This window comes from Nilaparvata lugens, chromosome 1 (assembly GCF_014356525.2).
Source record: "Nilaparvata lugens isolate BPH chromosome 1, ASM1435652v1, whole genome shotgun sequence".
NCBI classification, from domain to species: domain Eukaryota; kingdom Metazoa; phylum Arthropoda; class Insecta; order Hemiptera; family Delphacidae; genus Nilaparvata; species Nilaparvata lugens.
The window spans coordinates 54918382-54937737 of record NC_052504.1 but is presented as its reverse complement, the minus strand read 5'-3'; the positions used below and the strand labels follow the sequence as shown (position 1 = coordinate 54937737).

Here is a 19356-nt window from a genome sequence, read left to right as displayed (position 1 = left end):
AGTAGTTTAAAATACCTATCAATCATCATGCAAACAGGTTCACCTCTTTTAAAACAAAAATTTGCACTTTTTCGCATATTTTTTGCAATATCTCAAAAACTACTGAAGTTACGAACCTGAAATAGTTTCATTGGATTCCTCGTCAAATCTTACATAAGATTGAACTAGCTACATATTGTAGACATAAAAAAATTATTAAAAATAAAAATTGATATAAACATTTTGAACTTTCCGCCATGTTTTTTCAGCTAATCCTTGGAAATCGACAACAATGTTATACATGGTTGATCTCGTCTATCGATCTAAGTAGGTCTCAATGCTAGATTCCGCGGCCCATAAACTAAAGTGCAGCCGGCAAAACTTCAAATAACGTTAACATTCAGTTGAATAAATAGATAGTTTCTCTAATAATTAACTCAATTTGAAAACTAGCAGGGGAGCCAACTAGCATTCGTTATTTAGGTTGGAATGTTTATCATATTACTCATATTATAAATTGAATCTTGAAGAATCCTCATTTTTATTCCATACTAAATCAACCTATTATCGTTGTTACCTTAACCTCTAACAGAATATTGTTTTCTAATACCAAAACTTAAATAAAAAGTCAATAATTCATTTACTCACCTCATTATGTTATTTGTTTACAAAAGCCTGTGGCGATAAAAATTCGAATAACTTTTACAGAATAATTAAACAATTTTCAAAACAAGCACAATTTCTTTTGATATTTTAAGGAATTCGATTGACAAGACGAGAAATAGCAAATCAAAAACGTCAGTCTGAAACACTTGAGTGAAGCTAAAGCTGAAATTGAAGACAAAAAGGAAAAGTACAAATTTAATGCGGCATCCACACTCTCGCCATGTGCGTGCAATTGACGACAAGTGCAAGAATGCGGATGGCTGTTTTGCCAGCACTTGCCTTAATTTAATTTGCCTCCACTTGCCATCGTTTCCATAATGTAATCTGCTTTTCTAATAAAAGACAAGGATAGAAAGCCAATCGGTATCATAACAAGATTCAAAGTTATTTTTTTTACCTTATTCAACAAATAATTTACTATTATGATTCAACCGAATGAGATAACAATAATGATACAATAAATTCACTCTTGGAGGATAATCTATTATCGAGCAACTAATTTCTTCAATTTCAAACAAGAGGTTACAATTCGAGCAATTTTAAATGTCTATCCTATGTTTAATAGAAATAAGATTCTCTGAAACGTAGTCTCATAAAAATAGTAACATGAATAAAACAATGATTGAATGGAATGAAAACCTTCCATTACGAATATTATTCATTTTCAAAACCTTATATGATTATTATTCAGTAATAAAATAAGTGCAATTGTAGTTTTGAATCACACTCTGACCATCTTATAAAAGAGAAATAAAAGTGTTGGGAGGGTAATTTAGTTGCTGTAGTGTGGTAGTACTGGTCCAAATGCTCAAATTCAAAGATAAGCCGTTGAATTTGAATCTCATGTTCATTAAACGTTTGTAACTCGTGAGGGTAAGTTCACCACTCATCTTTACAATCTCTACAGCAACTGGAAGACGTCAACTTCAAGACTCAAGCAAAGAACAACTGAATAATTAACTCGAGCATCAAATTCAAAGCAGTTTTATTGAGTATTGAGGTTAATATTCTACATTAATGGTTTTCCGTAAAGTTATTCTCTAGTTATTTTAAGTATAGAATATAGTATTTTATGTACTATAGTGAGGTCCACGTTATAATGACAGTATTTGATCAACTTTGGTTTTGCTATCCTTGTCTATCATTCAACAAAGCCGGTGGTACTATCCTTTTCTAGGTCCACAACGATGCAAATTATTTTTTTGACAGTGTAAAAATATAATTACTTAATCCTCAAGTACTGGCGCGGGGTGCTCACAGACCCCCAGAGAGGTAAATTTTGTGATGTTGACTGGCCTGTGTTGGTTGCACTGCTCAGCTCCTTAATACCTTCAAGTTGGTTCATTAGTCACCCTCTAAACCAGTTTTCGCCTGTTTGTAAACATTGCACTTCGTTTTTGTGAGTGATAAAAGTGACTGGGGTGTCACCAGACCCCCGCGCCAGTGAATGTGTTTCTTTTTTGCTATGTTTTTATGTTTTTTATTCACAATTAATTAACATTGGAATTTGAAGTAATACTTATTTCATATTTTTTATTACTTTATAAAGTTCTAAAAATGAATTTAGAAGAGTTGAATGAAGCCAAAGTTAAGAAGTTTCTAAAATCGTTTGTGAGGAGTGCATCGACCCACAGAATGAGTCACAATAGGACAATGTAGAGAGGAACAAAAATATGTAAGTCAATTATTTTAGTATAATATGCGATAAAAATTATAATATACTGATATACGAATATAAGAATATGGGTACTAATAAGTTATATTAATTTTATATGTTTATGAATGAGTATTTTGATCTGCACCAAGAGTTAGCTTATCTCTACATAGACGAAATTCTAGTGACTTTAGATGAAAAAATTAAGCAAACTACCATCAAAATTTAAGGAATAGTATTTTTTTTAGTAAGTTCCATTGTTCCTAAGTAAGAATCATTAGTTGAATCAACTTTTTCTGTCATTTATAATTTTTCTTTATTTTTACCAAAAATCACTACATTTTTTTGAAAATTTTACACAGTTTTGAATAAATACCAAAATTATTGATAGTTCTGGTATATATCCTTTTTATTCATGGTGAAACCATTCCAAACAGTCTAGAGATTGAGATAACCAGCCTAGTTTGATGAAGAATGAATTTTTCAATTAATTAGAGAGAAAATTTGATGGGGGTCTACCAGACCCCCGCGCCAGTAGTAGTGTCTCAGAAAACCGCGCCAGTACTTAAGGGTTAATGCAGAGAATCAGCATCTATCTTTATTCACTGCCATAATAACGTGGACCTCACTATAGCAGGTAATCATTGGGAAAATGTGCAGGTAACATGAACAAGCGGGGAAAATTTTTTATCGTAAAATGCAATCTCCTTATGTCAAGGAAACATAAAAATTATAATTATTATTCATTACTTTTAGAAAATTACATATAATTATTCTTTATATCAGAGATGAAAATTCTCAGCAATGAAAAAAATAGATTAATAGGTCTTGGAACTTGCAACCTGTCATGTGTCAGAGCAAAACATCAATAAATTATTTTCCTCCTTAGACCAGTTATAGAATAGACACGTTGGGAAGTCTAGCCTCTTTAGCCAACATCTACTGTCATATCTCCAAATCGTGATGTCATCATCGGATAGAAAACTTTCAGATTGTGTCTATTTCAGAAGGATGTAGATTATTATTCATTAAAATGGTAAACTCCTGCTGCGCTACCGCTGAAATAGACACAATCTGCTTTGGAAAACAATGTAATTATTTCGACATTCTTAAAAACTTATTTGGCAACGTTGTGGAGCTATGGAGCTAACTCATGTGTGCTTTCTGCCGCTTAAATCCAAATGAATGAATTGTAATGGATATTATCCAGTACCCTTTGATATTTTATCATGTATAACAGACATGTTGCAACTCATGAAAACAAATTTCAAATGTCATAGCTATCATGTCCTCATTCTAAAATGGCTCTCATGAATAGAAACATTTATGCACCAATAAAATATATAATGGTACTGATTTCTTGGAGGTTCAACTATTTTGTTCCCATTTACTGTGTTTATTATCTGAAATAATCAAAATTCCCATCAACCTTAACCGCAAAAAATTGCCATCACTAACAAAAGCACTTTCCCCACATAGGCTAGCTTTGGAAAGAAGCTAAAAAACTGATTTCTGAGGAACGTTCATAATTATTATAAAATCTGAAAGTGAAACTATGAGAATTCCGTAATTTCGACAGAAAAAGACAAATTTCCAAAAATCCCCGGAATATTAAAATAAACGGAAAAATAACGGAATGAGCTCAAATTCCCCGGAAATTGGCAACAGTGCCAAACACCAGCTCACCCAATATGATCACTTCATCGAACTACTGTGCTGTACTCTAGTGGCTTAGTTCATAGTGTAGCAGACAGAAATTCAACCTTTTAGAAATGACATATTTCTGTGACGTCACTGCTATTGCAATGTGTACGTTCTGTGTACAGTAAATTGTTCCAGTTCCACACAAAGTAGGAGGAATTCTCTTCTCTGTGAGTTCCAATAGTAAATTGTTCCATCACGTGACTAGTGCAAAATGTTCCCATGGAACGCCATTTCAAAATCGTTAGTTCAAGCTTTTGGCACAGTATACATAAATTATCGCAATTGTATTGCAAAAAATTAAATATTGTATGCATACGTTTGATAGCCTAGATTTCGTACTTCTTTGATTTAATAGAAATTTCTAAAATATTGATCTATATTTTTCTTTCAATTAAATACCTTTAATACTAATTTTTACTTGCGCAAGTATTACTCTTATTAATTTCTCAATTTATAATAAAACCCTTTCGGCGAGCTAGCTTTGATCATCAGATTAATTCGAAGCACTAGGGCGCCCATCACTAAATTCAAATTTAATCACTCACGTGTCGAAAATCTTCTTGTAAGCCGCCGATGTCGATCCAACTCCATGTGGTCCGGGAATATGGTAGCCGGAATCGTCTCCTCCAAGGGGTTATAAATTTAATTAAAAATGAAAAATGACTTCTGCTTCACAATAGCATCACGAAGTCTTTTAAGAAATTTAATAATTACTTTAACTTTAACTTTTACAAAATCATTAGTAAGGTATTAAGCTCTAAAATATTTGGGGTCCTCTTATGGTGGCATTTGGCTGGCGAGTGCTGGTTCTTCCTTCTCAAGTTTTACAGATCCTCTTTCCGACTTTCAAATTAGCATAAAATTTAAATATCCCAATCCTCCGCCATTAAATTCAAATAGATCTTACAAAAAATGCCAAAATATTGCTTAGATTATATGATTAATAATTTCTTTGCATTCGAGCCATATTGATAACATAGATTACACAAATTTTTACACAAAATCTACTACACTTATATAAATATATAAATATTTTTGAATTGGCCTACAGTTGCCGCCCATTAACTGCCGTTTTACTATTGGTGCATGCAAATTTTATTAGGTATTCATGCGCCTGGTAACTCTTATTTCCTGAATACATTAAATTATTTTATTTGGTTTTTTATTTATGCTCTTTGCATGCTAGTTAATATTCTATATATTAATATTAATTCCATGCTACCTAATAATTAGCCACGTGGACGGGTGTTTTTTCACATTGCACACCATCCGATGCAATAAAGCTCTGCCAAGGGGTTTTGGTCAGATTCTACGTTCTTCGGTTTGATCGATCTCTAGGTCACCGATCCGTGAATACATCTATATAACCTCAATCTTCAAATATTTTATATAATAATCTATTTATGAGTAATAAACCTCTTTCAAATCCTTTTTAGGTTCTTGTACCATTTAGCCAGAACAAGCTGATGCTATCTAATCTTGTTTATTATCTGCTTGGCGATATTAGCCAATTACTTTAATTTTTAGACCTATTACTATTTCTGTTAGGGCTTTTCATCTACCCAGATTTAAATATGTTACACGCGCCCCTGGTTTGAATTCAAAATATTTGAGAATCACAATGTTTTTAATGAAAACCCACCCTTCAATACATTGATATACACTATACTTTATTTATAAATTATACTCTCCTACTTCTATCACATTTCGCAGACATATTTGCTGCATCTCCTTTATACCTTTATCAAATACAATAACAAATTCTCCTCCTCAACACACATAAAATATCATAAATATAAACTTCTAAACGTATTCCTCCTGACACCACTTACAACACAGTAATTTTTGAATTCGCCGCTTGCAGGGCCGCCAACTTAACTACACACATTTCATAATTCTCATCAATGATTCCTTTTAGACAATAATTTCGATTCATAAACTTCTGGGCTTATATCTTATAGTATTTCTTAGGTCTTAATATAAATAATTTTCTATACATCAGGTACAATACTTTCTTTTGCTAATGGCTCTTTGGTTTTGGTAGCTGGTATTCACTTTAAGTCTTTTTCAGGTAACAAACGTGGCATAATTAAAAGTAATAAATATAAAAACATATAAATAAATATATCGACATTAATAAATATAATAAATAACAATAATAAATAACTCTTTGGGTACAGTACTTCTTTTTATAAACATATGTTCAACAGACATTACATTCATTTGATTTGGGTGGCTTTGGTCAGCTGTTCGCTGTTCTACAATTCATAGTGTTACATGTTACAGCAGAATTTGCTATCGACTTTCATAACTAACCTAACTGCTCAATTTTTTCTCTTAAAAAGGTAATTAACAAATTTTAATTTTATTATCCCCGCTTGTGTCCTTTTTTATCTGATGTATATAATTTAATTACATATTTAAAAATTATTCTTTTCCTTATTGCAGGCTTCTAACGGTTGGAAGGAATTAAAACACTGGATTGTTGCCACGCGGTCCTATACCAAGATTAAATTTATTAAGGAAGGTTAGTAATCGGTTTGATAATAATGTTTTCCTTGATTTCTTATCATATTTATTTCAAATTCTGTGATGTGGTTTGTAGAAATTTCGTGGCTTTCCCGTATCTTTTGGTTTTCTGCTTGTAGCTGTTGTAGGCTGGCTAGGTTATCTGCTGTTGATTTGTGAGGCTGTCCTAATTGATAATTTTTTTTTTCATCATAAATTTAAAGCCTTTGTATCTGGTGTATTCCTTTAAATAATTCCAAGCTTCATTTATGATAATTCCTTTTAATCCATTCTTATTCCAATCATGTAATTTTAATTCAACTTTCCTCTTATATTCATTTAATATTCTTGATCTCGGTTCATTATAACTCATTATGCTCAAGACGATAAACATTTTTATAATAATATTAAATTTCCAATTATCAATAATAGATTCATTCAATACCAACAATACAATATTTTCCCTCATATCTACAACACAGTCTTTTATTAATATCACAGCCATTATTACAAACATTAAACACCATATCAAAACATTTATCAACTTCTCAACAATATAATCTTTCAACATATAATATCCAGGTACTTCCACTTTCTTTATATTACTTTTTATTGCTTCCATTCTTCTCAAACACCGTTTGTCCTTAATTAATCTCCACAAGTAGTCCACTTTGTTATTGCCCATGCACGAATCCAGATTTGTTCTATCAGTAGCTCCGTTTCTGTCATATTTCTTTGGCCTATTATTCCGGTCACATCGTTGATCATTTTCCTTGAAACGAATGTGCCGCGGATGCACGCCGTCGGTCCGCTCCTGTCCTCCTCGGTGTCGGTCCGGTGTCCTCTTCGGGCGTTTGTACCGTGCATGCGGCCTCCATCGGCGCGCGCGGTTCCTCCGTTTCCTTCGCCTCCGGGCCTTACGATGCATGCTCCTCTCCCGAATGCCGTCCTCCTCGTCCCGATGTCGGCTGGGTGTCCTCGGGCGCTTCCGTCCCCGGGCCTTGCGATGCATGTTCTTCATTCGGTCCTGTATGCTGTCCTCCTTGGTGTCGTCCTCTTGGTCCGGGTCCTTGGTCTGCTGTGGGGTCAAATGATGCGCGGTGCGGTGGCGGTCTCTTGAAGCGCGAGTGAGACGTTCAAAGCGGATAGTATGGTGACGGTCTCCTCCTGGCAATTGTTTATTTTTAGCAGTGATTCTTCGGTGGCAGGTTGCTCTTCGGTGGGGAACAGGAAACTTAATAGAGGCTGATGCTTGCGGCTGGCTTTAATTGCATGTTGGGCGGCGGTTTTTTGTGATAGGCTGTCTTGTATGGGATCCTGTGTGTCTGGTGGTGGGTTATCTTGTGTTTCTTGTAACAAAGTCTCCGGTAAATCAATTCTGAATGTGGTGTATGACGTTGAAATATCCTGCTTTTCTTGGTTTGTTTCATTTGAGCTTGTGCTTGTTATATCGGGGGTATCATATAGTCCTGGTTTATTAGCTGTAGTTTTCTGTATATCTGGTGGCGGGTCGTTGGGTGCTGGGTTCCGGATTTTTGTTGATTCAATCCTATTGCATGTGCTAATGTATAGTTTGTACTTATTTGATGAGGTGGCGGTTTGTAATTTCTATTATAATTATTCTGAGTGTAATCATTATTTGTGTTGAATCGATCATGGCCATAATAATAATTCTTTCATAGGTTTGCTGTGGATAATGATTGTTTGACGATTCTGAAAACTTCTATTATTCCAGCTGTTATTATGATTATGATTATAGCGGCGTTTAAATTGAGGGGTAGATCGTGAGCAATCATATGGTACTGATTCATAGTTTTGGCTGGTATACTGATTACTTTTCGAGTTATGTTGATTTTGTGTATATCTCTGGTCTGAACGGTGGTTTGACATTGCCATTGCAGACTGTATGCCATATAAATGATTAATCAGCTGCTTACAATCAGTGATGGGTTGTGTGGCGAGTGCCATTCTAACTTGATACGGTAGCTTCTTTAAAATAATGCTTGCTAACGCCGATTCATTAATGGGCTCGCTCAGTTGAGAATTTTTAAACTGTATGGCAGTGACGAAAGTGGTACATGCACCGTCTAAGTTAGGGTTGAAATCGCATGATATGATGTCCGCTAGCACGTCCAACTGTTTACTTCTGCTCCAATACTGTTCCAGGAAGACAGCGACAAACTCATCCAATGATGTAAATTCATGGGCTCTACTCCGAAAAAACATCAGGGGTTCGCCAATCAATAAATTAGTCAAACGGAGACGCCAAAAATTCCAAGAGGTAGGTGCAAGAGTTTGTACTAATTTTATCTGATCAATGAATGGTTGAGGTTGCAAATGGCGATCAGTGTTATCAAATTTTCCTAGTCCTTGTAATATACTATGTACGTTGAGGTTGTCTGTTTGAATTCCTTGAGGTTGTTGTTGAATATGATTTTCCAATGCTATTATTTTTTCCTGTGTTATCTGCCATTGACTATTATGTGTAATTTTATTTGCGTTTATTTCTTGATTTAGTTGAGTCAGAGTGGATTTCTGAATTAGTAGAGTTCCATTTAAAGCTTTACAGGTTTCAGTGTTTTGATTGATGCTACCTTGCAGTTGGTTCATTTTTGTGGACATATTAATCTGTTTGTTTTGTATTTCTTTAATATTGTTAATATTTTTGTCAACTGTAGTTGTTAAGTTTTGATTGGCAACGGTAATCTGTTTGTGGATTTCTTGGTGGCAATCGGCCTTAATGTTATTTGTTATATCCTGAATAGGTGTAGTGATTTGTGTATTTAAGTTGTCTATCCTTTCATTGAGTTCACATGTAACCGTATCTAACCTTTCCGATAATCCTGCCGTAACTTTATCCTGACTTTCTTTTTGTAGGGTTATCATTGCTTTTAACTCTTCCCTATGACTCTCTACTTTAGTTTCAATATTATCCAACCGTTGTTCTACTGATTTTATAGCGCCTGTGGTCTCTTTCATACCCTGTTCCACTGTCTGTTTATTTTCCTCTTTTACTGTAGCAATCTCCTTTTTAATCTCCTGCATCATACTATCCATTGTTTTTTGTAACATAATGTTGAAAGTGCTACTCGTTTGTTCCATTATTACCTTTTGAAGCGGATCTAATTCTGTGATTGAAAACATACTTTGTTTGCCCAGGTGTGACTCGGCCTCCGGCGATGCGGGTTCTGCAGACTGCTCCTCGCCCCCTTCAAAGTTGATCTCTACTATCCGTTGATTCAATGGTGTGTCAGCGGCGTCGATTCGAGTGGAGGATAGAGGTTGCAGACCTGGTGGATCGAAGACTATCGACCCGACGCTTCCTGGTTCCCTTTCTCGTGGCGTATTGGCATCTACCGTGGTGGGGTTTGATGTGCTCGGAGTCGACAAAGTGGGATCTGTGCAACCGCCGTACATATATGAAACTTCAGAGTTTGCGGGAGTGTGATTCATTATGTCAAATATGATAAATGCTAATTAAACAGTGATAAAAATGATAAGCGAAAATGCTTAAAAAAGAGACACAACCGGGACTTACAGTGAACAGTGATGTGTAAAGTGTTTGGATACTCTTACAACCAGGTATTTATACTTAAGTTTTTTACAATGTTCTAGCGCCCCCAATGTTTTGTTGATTTATTCTTGGTTAGTTTACAGGCTGCGACTTATTTTCCAACCGGCTTAAACACCTAATATATTTTTGACTAGAAAGTAATAGCAGTTTAGGCTTATAAAATATAATCTCTCTCTATAAACATGTAATTTTTCACAGTACTAATAATATAAAATTTTCTTTAAAACATATAATTTCTCTCTATTTAAAGCTCTTGTTTCCCCAAAAAGTAATACAAATTTTCCTTCGCCAGTTTTCCTCACAACTCGTATAAGTTATCTATAATTTTCACTATGGTTATTGACCTAATTTCAAATAATTATCAATGAGCTTGGCTCTCATCATCAGCCCCACGTTGGGCGCCATGTCTTTGTGTCACGTTATTCTTTATATAAAAATAACGATTAGCCTCCTGCTTGGCATCAGTCGGTAAAGCATGAGATTTGATATAATTAGGTCGTGGTTTTCTAATAGTATTCAGTCTTAAAAAATCTTGATAGGCCTAGATATGGGCTTCTCCTATAACTCTTGTAATTCAATAAATAATAAATATATATATATAAATATGATACTTATACTATAGTGTTGAGGAATAAAAATAAATTGCACACCATGAATATTCATACATATATTACACAAATAATGCAAAGATCAATCGAGGCAAAAAATATATAAAGAGCGATAGAAAAATATAATATAAAAATAGAACAATAATTGAAATCAGTAAAAAAATATCACAGGCTAAATTTTATATTCTAGATTTATGGCACGAATCATTACCATGTGCCTTTATCTTAAAATCATATGCATTCTGTTGCATGTAGCTGCGATATGCGCTTGCTAATACTTGTCGACTTGGACATTTCAATTAAAAATGTGTGCTCTAAGATCAGCTTGATAAATTAGCCACTAATAATCCAAATATATATATATATATTAAAATCTCTAGTATTTAGTAGATTTATTTGTATCTCATATACATTTTTATCTCAGGGTGCAAGATTCGGCACCTGACGGAATAGGTAGAGCCATTCATCTAGTGAATTAGAACTATAATAAATTATCGCAAATTGTATTGCAAAAAATTAAATATTGTATGCATACGTTTGATAGCCTAGATTTCGTACTTCTTTGATTTAATAGAAATTTCTAAAATATTGATCTATATTTTTCTTTCAATTAAATACCTTTAATACTAATTTTTACTTGCGCAAGTATTACTCTTATTAATTTCTCAATTTATAATAAAACCCTTTCGGCGAGCTAGCTTTGATCATCAGATTAATTCGAAGCACTAGGGCGCCCATCACTAAATTCAAATTTAATCACTCACGTGTCGAAAATCTTCTTGTAAGCCGCCGATGTCGATCCAACTCCATGTGGTCCGGGAATATGGTAGCCGGAATCGTCTCCTCCAAGGGGTTATAAATTTAATTAAAAATGAAAAATGACTTCTGCTTCACAATAGCATCACGAAGTCTTTTAAGAAATTTAATAATTTACTTTAACTTTAACTTTTACAAAATCATTAGTAAGGTATTAAGCTCTAAAATATTTGGGGTCCTCTTATGGTGGCGTTTGGCTGGCGAGTGCTGGTTCTTCCTTCTCAAGTTTTACAGATCCTCTTTCCGACTTTCAAATTAGCATAAAATTTAAATATCCCAATCCTCCGCCATTAAATTCAAATAGATCTTACAAAAAATGCCAAAATATTGCTTAGATTATATGATTAATAATTTCTTTGCATTCGAGCCATATTGATAACATAGATTACACAAATTTTTACACAAAATCTACTACACTTATATAAATATATATAAATATTTTTGAATTGGCCTACAGTTGCCGCCCATTAACTGCCGTTTTACTATTGGTGCATGCAAATTTTATTAGGTATTCATGCGCCTGGTAACTCTTATTTCCTGAATACATTAAATTATTTTTATTTGGTTTTTTATTTATGCTCTTTGCATGCTAGTTAATATTCTATATATTAATATTAATTCCATGCTACCTAATAATTAGCCACGTGGACGGGTGTTTTTTCACATTGCACACCATCCGAATGCAATAAAGCTCTGCCAAGGGGTTTTGGTCAGATTCTACGTTCTTCGGTTTGATCGATCTCTAGGTCACCGATCCGTGAATACATCTATATAACCTCAATCTTCAAATATTTTATATAATAATCTATTTATGAGTAATAAACCTCTTTCAAATCCTTTTTAGGTTCTGTACCATTTAGCCAGAACAAGCTGATGCTATCTAATCTTGTTTATTATCTGCTTGGCGATATTAGCCAATTACTTTAATTTTTAGACCTATTACTATTTCTGTTAGGGCTTTTCATCTACCCAGATTTAAATATGTTACAAGTTGATTTACACTAAAATGTGTCGTTTACTAGCTGCGTGAATGAAGAAAGGCTGTTTTACAAACCTACTTTCTAGAAAAGTGTAAATTTCTTCTATTCCATTACTCTCAAATTTGCTATCGAGAAAAATTCATTTAATGAATGGTTATAAAACATCATATTGTTGGTTATGTATTCTATGCTATGATAAACAAACTATCAGCACATGCACAAAGAAGCATGCAGACTACAATAATCGACCAATGAGAGCTCAGATAGTTGGAACCTGTTGGAACTGTACCAAGTCGGACAATTTACCACACTTCGACTGTGGGGCAGAAAATTGGAGCTGGAACAGAATCTGTCAAAATTCCTCCCATGGAACGTGGAACTTTTTACTCGGTAAATTGTGAATCGGACAATTTACCACATTCCATGTTCACAGAACGGGCCATTACCTTTTTTTGTAGAATATAGATGTACGGTTCAAGTAGAACAATACCATAACCTATAAGCTATAACAGAATATTATCACAGGTTACATCCTATTATTAAATATTTAATAATACAAAACTAATTCTCTTTATTATGGTGACGGAAGTTTGGTGAACTACCCCAGGCTGGTTTCAGATTTCAAACTTCTGTCACGCCCTGCTGATGCTAGTGTCAACTCTAGGTCATTCAGCCATCACTGTGTAGAAAAATAGATTCCTATGTTGCCACATTGAAGCAGCTGTTGCAGTGTTGCCAAATTTCAGTATATTATTATATTATACATAATTCAAATGTTTGTATTAGATTTATTAATTCTATTCAATTTAACATAATAATAGTTCATTTATTCAATCAAAACGTTACTGACTGAAATAGTTGGATACTGGTCAAATTAGCCTTGTAAATTGAAAGCGAAAAGCAATCTATAAACCTTCAAACACATTTCATTAATATTCAGTTTTTAGTAATTGTATTAAACATTTCAAATTTGAATTTCAAGTGTTTCTCCACTTTAAGCACAACTATGTATAATATATATTTTTTATGTTAATATTCCTACAAACCTACAATGTACTAGAATAAAATACTTATGAAAAACTGTGAAAGTTCAAGTCATATAAGTGGCATTCACAAGATAGTACAGTAAATACTAGAAATATCATTACCATGCAATACTTGAATATATTATCTTCTATGATTCATCATCTTGTTATGTTTAAAATGTTCTAGCTCACCAAAAATTTCCTAGTTCAACTTATAAAATAGAAAATGATATTGAAAAACATTTAAATTTAGGGGTAGTTTTTAATGTTAATAAAGCTCTCAATAGCTCAGTGGGGAAAGGTTTTAAATGTCAAATACCTTTTGTCATCTCTTTGAACACACTTTTGATGTGAAAAAAAGAAATCTGGAAAAAACTATTCAACTATCTATGAGAAATTGTTTATTTTTTTCAAAATTGCGGCTCAGGGGTTGGAAAAATTTTTTCGATCTTGGATCCTTAATCAGCTTTTGATGGTCTATTTCATGGAGAAAAGAATATTTCGAAAATTCCTATATTTAGAGTTTTGAAAATGGTCAACCCCTAACGATTTCAACCCTCAGCAAGCATTAAAAAAATATAAATTTGTATCTACTAACCACTATCTACCATTTCCAAAAAAAATCGCCTCAAACAGAGAATTCCAAAAAAACTACCCTTATTTCGTAAACCACCCCCTAACCATTAATCATAAGATAATGAAAAAAATCCTCTCAAAGAGTACAATTGAATGACAAAAAAATTTTCTCTGATATCTTAATAAAAAAGGATTTCATTTTTTTAACCCTAAATTTCAAGCCCAAAAATGAGAAAAAAAATCGTGAATAGTCCATTCCACTGTATCCAGCATTCTGTCAACTACAATAATCAATAATATTAAAAAAAACTCAAATTTTCCAAAAAGCTACCCCAAGATTTCGCCGTTTTCAAAAAAAAATTGAATTCTGTAGTTTTTTTACCAAAAACTAATTTTGGAAGACAGCTATCAGTAGGTACCTAATCGGCGTTAGTTGGATTTAATTCCCCATGAATGGCCTGTTAAAATTTGTTTACATCAATTCGGCATTATCACTTGAAATTTCTTTTTTGTGCAACCAAAATGCATCAGTTCAATCAAAGTATAGCATTTTATCGCCATTAAATGTTAACCGATGTACATGCAACTGGGTTTTCACAGAGTTCTAACACGGGGATTTTTCACAATTTTTTCGAAACAGATGTTTTTGAGATAAATTTGATGCAGCTGTTTCACATTCACTATATTATTATACAGAGTTTGTGAAAATGAAAATATTTATTAATTATCAAAACAATACTAATATTATTATTATTATATTTGAAATGAAAATATTTATCAATTATTATCAAAACAATATTATTGAGGTTAAGTGGTATCAGGTAGAAAGCAATAATAGAAACAGATGTTACTTTTTTAATTTTGACCATATGATTTGGTGATTTTTTTATGAAATCATATGTACCATTAATGAAGTTTGAACATTAATTCTGAAAAATCTAGAAGGAAAATTGAAATTTGGGCTTCCAGGTGCACGAGATTGATATTTTTAGAATCTATGTTCAAAATTTGGAGATCTAAATCATTCCCGTTTTTTCGGTATGCAATCCACAAGTTGACATGTTTTGATGCGAACAAACACAGGAACAAACGAACAAACACAACCCTTACCTACTCTCTCTTATTATATAGAAGAAGATGAAGCTTTGAAACTTGGTATTGCTCCATATGGCCATCCAGCTGATTTTACAATGTTTTTAAGATGATTATGTTTGTTCATGGTCAGGCATGCAGTACAAAAATAATTAATTTATCTGTTATTCTGTGACCAATCTTGTTAAATAAGGTATCCTTGAAATCTTGATCAAATTTGCTGACTTTTTTGTCTCTTGTAAATTTTCTGTAAAGTGAACGGTTCTCGTTAAATTTGCAATCAAAAATTTTAAATGGCCGCCTTTTTGAAAATTCACATAGAAAAGTTTTTATTCTATTTTTTAAAGTTGAATCCTCATAGCATAAATATTCATGCCAAATTTCAGATCAATACAACATTTCGTTCTTGAGATAAAAATTTCTAAGTGAAAAAACAAAATTGCAGCTATAAGGATAATCGCTGAGTTTTGGACACTTCAAATACGTCATCTGTAGTCTTCTATCATCCAGGAACAATATCCTAAAATGTTCGATACTACTTCTGAAACACTCTGTATATTTCCTATCCGTACATGCATAAGCCAATTCTTTTTTTATAATATTATATATGATATAGATTTGTATGCTTATCTTATTAATAATGTAGCCAAGTAGGGATGGTTTCTATAGTGTTCTGGGCAAATTCCTAAATTTTTCCTTTGCTCTCAATTGTTTAATATAACGCCTATTTGAAAGGCTACATTTAAAATGTTTTCCCTGAGACGAACCCAACAGCACTGGTTATAGTTATAGAAATCGTATCCAGTTTCATTGCATGACTATTTTCTAATGTGAGTCTTCTAATGATCATATTTGAAGAAGATGAAAATTATAATTTATCCACTTGCACATATTGTTCCAAAAAAGTTTAGCAGTATTTAAAATAGTGATGACGATCTTTTTTTTGCCTTATTTGTGAGGCAACTAGTACTAAAATATTGAGGGGGGATTCGACCTTGGCCTTGGTGGGGGGGGGGAGAGTTACCCCTGTTTATATGTTGTCTCTCCTTTCTGTGAATTAACTTTGTTCTAGAACTAAAAGCTGGCTCTCCTCCCCAATGCATAGCTTAAACAATTCAACCAAATCTTGATAAAATTAGTGTACTGATCAAGTAGGTACCTTGTTAATTTAATTCAGTTTTTCTCATTTCAGATAAACAACTGGAGGTGAACGGTACATAAACTACGGAAACATCATGTATCATACGATTGAAAAATTCGACTCTTATGTGAAGGAGGATTACGATGGGACCTACTCTGTCAGGTAATCACAGTATAGTCTACTATCTACAAGTTTCAGCTCAAATCTTAAGCAAACTAATTGGTAGGCCTATATAGAATCAGTATAAATCTACTAATTATTCATAAATAGTTACTAGTGTAATTTTATAGTTCAATTAAATTTGTGAAATTGTAGCAAGATTAATGAAAAATATTATTGTCTTGAAATACTATTGAGAACCGGATCTCTATTTATGGGTGTCATCTGCAGAATTGGAACATTTACTGGAAGGAAAATTCAATAGGATGTGTTAGGGCAGATTGAAAAGTTTCAACAATGAAAACTCTTTTCAACAAGATTATCTTTTTGTTTTTATTATTTTAAAAGTTATACTCGCTAAAATTTCTGCTATTTTGAAAAAAACTTATGTTACAGTAGTTTGATTAAGTCGATGGCAGCTGCATATTATACTTGTATATTATCTTGAACGGTTATCAAAATACATGCGATACCTATAACAAAACCCTGCTATTTTTGGTGACAATCTTATTTTTGAGGCGTTTGCTCGCGATTTCGATCATGATGACGCTATCATCACCATGTTTCTCATTATACCAGTCGTAAAGAAAAAATTGAGATATCTTTCACGGTTGCACACCGAAAATGACCATGTGCCTTTTTTAGTGCATTATTTCTCCTGGTCTGTCGTCTGTCCTGATCTCATGGATGAATAAAATTATAAGTAACATTTTATTCTATGGAATTGTGAGGATTGAATCAGTAACAATGGATATTAATTATCGTTCTAGCAGCTATCATGTAAATGGAAATAATGAGGCATGATCAATGTTATTAATCGAAGAATACACAACCATATTTCTCTGCTATAAGCCTACTCTGTGTATAATTGCTGAGGAAGTCACTCTCTATTAATAATTATTATTGATTTGCTAATAATCAGTCTGCGAATATTCAATTATAGTTGAATGAATATGATTTCTCCAATAAAATATTTAGCCTATATAAACTTTGAAAAATACCAATTGTAATGAGGATATTTCTTTTTCAGATATAGCAGTAAACAGAATTCAGTGCAAATGGTTACTAACATGGAAATAGGAAGAGCAATTCTTCTCTACTCTGGAAGCTATTCGCAAAATAACGCACGATTTGGAGAGAATAGAAATAATCAATGTGTGCCCATTGCCATGGCAATGTCCGCACAAGTCCAGATCAATCCCAATCACATCCCGTCTACTCAAGTAATAGATGAAATAATAGACGCTGGAGACTGCCATTACTCGAAAACCAGGAGAAAACTCAATCATAACTTTAAACACCTTTCTATGAATGAGGCAGCAGTTGATCCTATCCAAATCGGATCTGATTTTTATAAAATCAGCTTTACAACAACGCGTGGTGCTTTTCCCACGAATGAGAGTGAATACGATGATAAAGTTCGAGAGTTATACTCAAATTTTGTAGAATTGATGATCCAGAATCCTGGGAAAAGTCTAGTTTTTATTGGGGTGGCAATGGCTCTGTCCATTTGGGAAAAGACCCCTAATTATTACTTATTCGATTCCCATGCAATGGATGAGTATGGGAACTTGAAAAAAGATGGTTTGGCTAGGCTCTTCGAATTCAATAGCTTGCGTGATCTAGCTCACTTTCTAATGAGAAGAGTTACAAAGTATACTTATGAAAAGCTTATGTGCTATACGTACGAGTTACATGCTATAAATGCTGAACCTGCAGTAGTGTATTGCGGATCTGAAAATCAACCAATTAATTTCAAGCAGTTTGGAACGATGGCCGATGGCTTAGAAATATATAAGCCAACCTATTCAAACTATTGGAGTGGCGTAGCTCGTAATAAGCTGATGATTCGACTTATACCACTAAGGGAGGGGTCAAAAGTAACTGAAGTGGTGGGATATATCTTTGGAGAGGGTCTTGGTGATATGAAATATTCTCAGGAGAAAGTGAAGATTCATTGATGGTGCGTCAGAGAAACTTTCAACTTTTTTGGCATTTCTATTTTGATAGATACGATCTATATTCATATATATTTTTCGATTTATATTTTCAATAAATGCAATTTGTAAAAAATGTCATTATTTCTTTCCTAACATTGCCACTGTAGACATTCAAGTAAAAAAAAAAACAGAAAAATGCTTTCATTTTACAATCATAATCAAATATTTGTGACCTGAAGGAAGATGGAATGAATTAGCTAACTTACTTACGACTAGTCCTTGCTGTTCCAAAGTGAACCTTTATCAATGACATAAAATGATATTGAACGTATTATTTAGATTAAAAGCTAGCAATTTAATTGGATTATTCATTTAATTAGATTAATCAGATTAAACGCAATTTACGTAACAGTTCAACAATCATACAAATGTCACAAATGGTTGATGCACCTAAAAACCCTCATGTTACATGTAAGTATTGTATAATAAAGTTTTGGAGCGGCAAGTAGCTATTGGAACCAAGCAGTGACATGGAGCCGAAGGAGAGCTTGTGCTCTGCGAAGAGAAGGTGAGGGTATGCTGCTGAGCACTGGAAGCCAGGAAACGAGTGGATCGTAAGACTCCTGAAATTATGCGCATTGAGTTGTTCAGTTGCACATCTACAAGGTTAGTGTGATGTGATATCTGTTGATCCAGAAAGAGGCGAAGTACTCAGCAGCTGCATACACCAGGCCCAGACTAGAGCACCTCAGAGTTGAGGAATATGAGCCCCAAGTTGTGCCACTTAGTTTCCGAATGATGTTGTTTCTTGATAGGACATACAAAAAAGTATGACTTATGATACATTTTGAAGGTCTTGAAACGAGCTATAACTTTTATATCAAACATTTTTTCGAAGAAAAGCGTAGTGTAAACGACAAGGTGAAAAGTTGAT

The 19356-nt window shown here is 33.5% G+C and overlaps 2 protein-coding genes across 8 annotated transcripts in view; one reads left to right on the top strand and one right to left on the bottom strand.

Annotated features, from left to right (window-relative positions):
- Window positions 1–1099, bottom strand: part of LOC111053450 (glutaredoxin-C4) — a 29406-nt gene extending 28307 nt beyond the window's left edge. For 2 of the 3 annotated variants that reach the window (XM_039436975.1, XM_039436979.1), the window contains exon 1: window positions 628–880. In XM_039436975.1, coding sequence (XP_039292909.1) covers window positions 628–632 — 5 coding nt within the window. In that variant the 5' untranslated portion in view covers window positions 633–880. Of the gene's footprint in view, window positions 1–627 lie in introns of all 3 variants that reach the window. The other variant, XM_039436984.1, reaches the window with a different exon arrangement.
- A 112-nt stretch (window positions 1100–1211) lies between these two features.
- Window positions 1212–18527, top strand: LOC111057671. Of its 5 annotated transcripts, none has more exons than XM_039436944.1 (3): window positions 1212–1645; window positions 16375–16485; window positions 17513–18526. In XM_039436944.1, the coding sequence occupies exons 2-3, from the start codon at window positions 16418–16420 to the stop codon at window positions 18441–18443; spliced, it is 999 nt and encodes a 332-aa protein (XP_039292878.1). In that variant the 5' UTR covers window positions 1212–1645; window positions 16375–16417; the 3' UTR covers window positions 18444–18526. The 5 variants fall into 5 exon arrangements, with proteins under 5 accessions (XP_039292878.1, XP_039292880.1, XP_039292898.1 ...); XM_039436946.1 differs by lacking the exon at window positions 1212–1645 and adding an exon at window positions 1947–2320; XM_039436964.1 differs by lacking the exon at window positions 1212–1645 and adding an exon at window positions 10076–10093 and having other exon boundaries at window positions 17513–18527.
- Window positions 18528–19356: the final 829 nt, after the last annotated feature.

What these genes read in the sequence shown, in the direction of transcription:
- LOC111057671 (XM_039436964.1), top strand. Translation starts at nt 16,418, where the DNA reads ATGTATCATACGATTGAAAAATTCGACTCTTATGTGAAGGAGGATTAC. An exon ending in GATGGGACCTACTCTGTCAG is followed by an intron (nt 16,486 to 17,512) that starts GTAATCACAGTA and finishes TTTCTTTTTCAG; the next exon opens with ATATAGCAGTAAACAGAATT.